A 3,258-nucleotide genomic window follows, 5' to 3' on the forward strand; every position below is an offset into this window, starting at 1 on the left:
ATTACCAGCTTGGGATTTTAGTTTCACCTTAAGTAGGTAGCTGGTTTTGATTGGAAGTTAATATTAATGAATCTTTGTCAAACTTTTAAAATTGTTAATTACTATTTATCAGATAACCTCACTTCGGTAGAACATTGTCAGCATTAAAAGCTTGAAGTGTATACATGAACATAAAAAATATATATATATGTTTGGATGTGCACATCACAAGCTTTGAACAAAGCTTCTCACCCCTACATGTATTAACATGTACTGCACCAGCCTATGAAGTAATCAACATTAAACTATAGCCCTCCACCAATAGGAAGGTGACACATCCTCTATGCAGAGTAGTCCTCATGAGCTCTAGGGTTTGAACAAAGGCTCATTCTTGAGAAGACAAAAGAAATACACTGGAAAAGAGGATGGAGGTGTGTAGAGGTGAGTATCTATCTAAAATACATCTTCAGATAAGGAAAATGTTAACTTGAGAGATGTATGTTCACCTCTCTGCACAACAATAGAGATGATAAGATGGTGGAGGGGCTGATGAAGATAAAAAAAAATGTTACAAAGCTGAGCTTCTTTCTGAAATCATAGAATCAGAAAGGGAAAATCCATGAAGCTTGTCACCATTTGGGGTGAGGGTAGCCTAGTGGGGGCATCATTCAGTAGGAGACCACATCCTTCTCATGCAGGGAATACACTTTGCCCAATAAAGGTGATAAAGAAAAAGATAGTCAACAGAACCTTCTGTGTGGTGCCAAATTGTTGCATAGATTAGTAAAATGTAGGATTGTTCAACCAGCCATTATCTCTCCGGCAGTCCGAGCTGAGCATTAGTTTGAAGTGTGGCTAAGGCAATAAGTCAGACCATACCATAACATAGATATATAGATTGAATTAAGTGGTTATGAGACCTACAAAAAAAAAAAGAAAATAACTCACCTTCAGAAAGCCTCTGTCAAGAGTGAAGAATGGCAAATGGATGAAAACAAAACCCAGGGTAGATGCTTAATGAAACTCGTACGTTAGATTAAAACAATTGGAAATAGTATCGTCAAGGAAACCTTATCACAGACAATTGGACAATGTTCCAAAAATTACAGATTTGATTAAAAGAAAAAAATCAAATCAAAGTTCTAGATGAAATATCTAAAATTTGGTATTTTTCTTTCTCCAAATCAAGAAACTTAAAGAAAGAAAGACCACATTATAAATAGTAATTAGAATGTAATATTATAAATGGAAAAATTCTGGTAATTCTTAGGAGAAAACACTTCTGAACCAAGCAGTGCCGAGGAAAAGAATAAACGCATGTTCCAGTTCTACAGCTCATGGAGGATGTGTCACCCTCCTATTGGTGGACGACTATAGTCTAATGCTGATTACATCACAGGCTGGTGCAGTACACATTAATACATGTAAGTGTGAGAGCTTTGTTCCAGGCTTATGGCAAGCGTAAAAATCTTTGCTGCAGTGTCGTGAGGTTATAGCTCTTTGTCGTGCAGAGAGGCGAGTATATATTTCCGAACCCAATTTTTTTTCTTTGTGCATTCAATAAATTTAGGTATTTTAAGACAGATGAAAATACTTACTAATGGAACAATCTCAAGTTTTTTCATATGGAGTATATGATTATTCTACTTATTAAAGGCATCTTTATACTTAATCACTCATTATTCTGAACGCTACATTGGATATAGGATGAGGGGTGGGGAGGCGATGTCAATGTATTATTTAAATGTCATTAGGATTACATTTTGTTGCTTTTAATCGGAAAACCATACCTCATATATTTAAAAAAAAAGGTCTCAAATAAAAAGAGATCCTATATCTAAGAACAATCCATAAACAGTGGCTGAGATAAAAAAAAAATCAATGATGTAAACAAGTAACATATATATAAATACTTTTTGTCAATACTAATCCCTCTACAGAATGTAGATCAATTTTTAGAAATTTTACTGATTAAATTTTACACAATTTTAGTTAACAGATAAGATCCTTTTGTAGAGAATATTATGTAGCCATGAAAACCCAAACAGATTATTTAAACATGAAAATGAAACCGACCGAATAAATATGAAACCTGAAAAAACAGATTATATAAACATGAAATCTAAAAAGAGTAAATAAAGATGTAACCTATACATATTAACTAAACAAGGAATTTAAATAGATTAAGTAAACATGAAATCTAAATGTAAGGCTTAAAAATGATTACCAGAACACTAATAATTTTTGTTAACACAGCAAATCAGTTACCTTTTTAAATATAAAAAAAAAGCATGGCATAAATATTCTATAAAAATTAAAACAAACAAAACTCGGGTTTCAACTATTAAAGCAAGAAGTATTCTATACATAGACACTTACGGACAATATGTATATTACCAGGATCAATATCACTACCCCATGATGTCTGACTGCTTAGGCTGGTTGGACTGTGGCCATAAAACCTACTGACATCTCCTCCTCCTCCACACTTGTCAATCTCTTCTTCGTTAGACGAAATTCTTCGAATCCGTTTATTTCTTGGCTCAAATGACGGACTAGCTGGGTGGGTAGTTACCTCAGGATTGACAATGCTCTCTGGCGTTGGTACCCCGACTCCAAGGCCTCTGTAGTCTGCAGAGGATGAATAGTTGTTGGAATAATAAGAAGGTGATTCCAGCTTGACAATGTTGTGGTGAAATTGTATACCATTTGTGGGGTGTATTATCGAATCTATACGAACGAACAAATAAAAAAACAACAAAACCAAAGCTTAGGGATTTGTTTAATATTTGTGTATGTTTCCTGTTGTAAATGTTTATCAAGTGTAGAATGGGTCAATTAATGTGTAGGTCCATTTACACGACGTTTCTCATACAGCAGCCGTTTATAGTTCAGTTAGTGTAAGTATCAAACATAAGATTTATGTAAATAAAGTGTACACGTTTTGTAGTTTTAAATAATGTGTAGTAGGTCTATAAACCAGGAAACATATCTACAGATCATGTTGTTCTACTTCATATTACAACTGTTCGTAGTTTAACTAATGTATAATAGGTCTACTAACCAGGAGATATATCTGAGGATCACATTGTCGTATCTTATTTACAACTGTTTGGGTTTAACTAATGTATAGTGTGTATATTTTTAATGTTGACGAGATAGGGGTTTGCATGTTAAAACTTACTCTATCAATGTATACCAAACTATACTGTAAAACAACAAGTTTTATAACATACAATTTTTTTGACAGTTACAATATGTTTTGTATTGTCAGATCTT

At 33.5% G+C, this 3,258-nt stretch overlaps 1 protein-coding gene across 5 annotated transcripts in view; it reads right to left on the reverse strand.

The window, feature by feature from the left end:
• Positions 1–3,258, reverse strand: part of LOC106471319 (nuclear factor 1 C-type-like) — a 30,316-nt gene that overhangs the window by 11,013 nt on the left and 16,045 nt on the right. For 2 of the 5 annotated variants that reach the window (XM_013931916.2, XM_013931915.2), the window contains one exon: positions 2,359–2,610. In XM_013931916.2, the coding sequence (XP_013787370.1) occupies positions 2,359–2,610 (252 nt within the window). Of the gene's footprint in view, positions 1–2,358; positions 2,710–3,258 lie in introns of all 5 variants that reach the window. The other 3 variants (XM_013931914.2, XM_013931912.2, XM_013931913.2) reach the window with 2 other exon arrangements.

This window comes from Limulus polyphemus, unplaced genomic scaffold, assembly GCF_000517525.1.
Source record: "Limulus polyphemus unplaced genomic scaffold, Limulus_polyphemus-2.1.2 Scaffold4539, whole genome shotgun sequence".
NCBI lineage: Eukaryota > Metazoa > Arthropoda > Merostomata > Xiphosura > Limulidae > Limulus > Limulus polyphemus.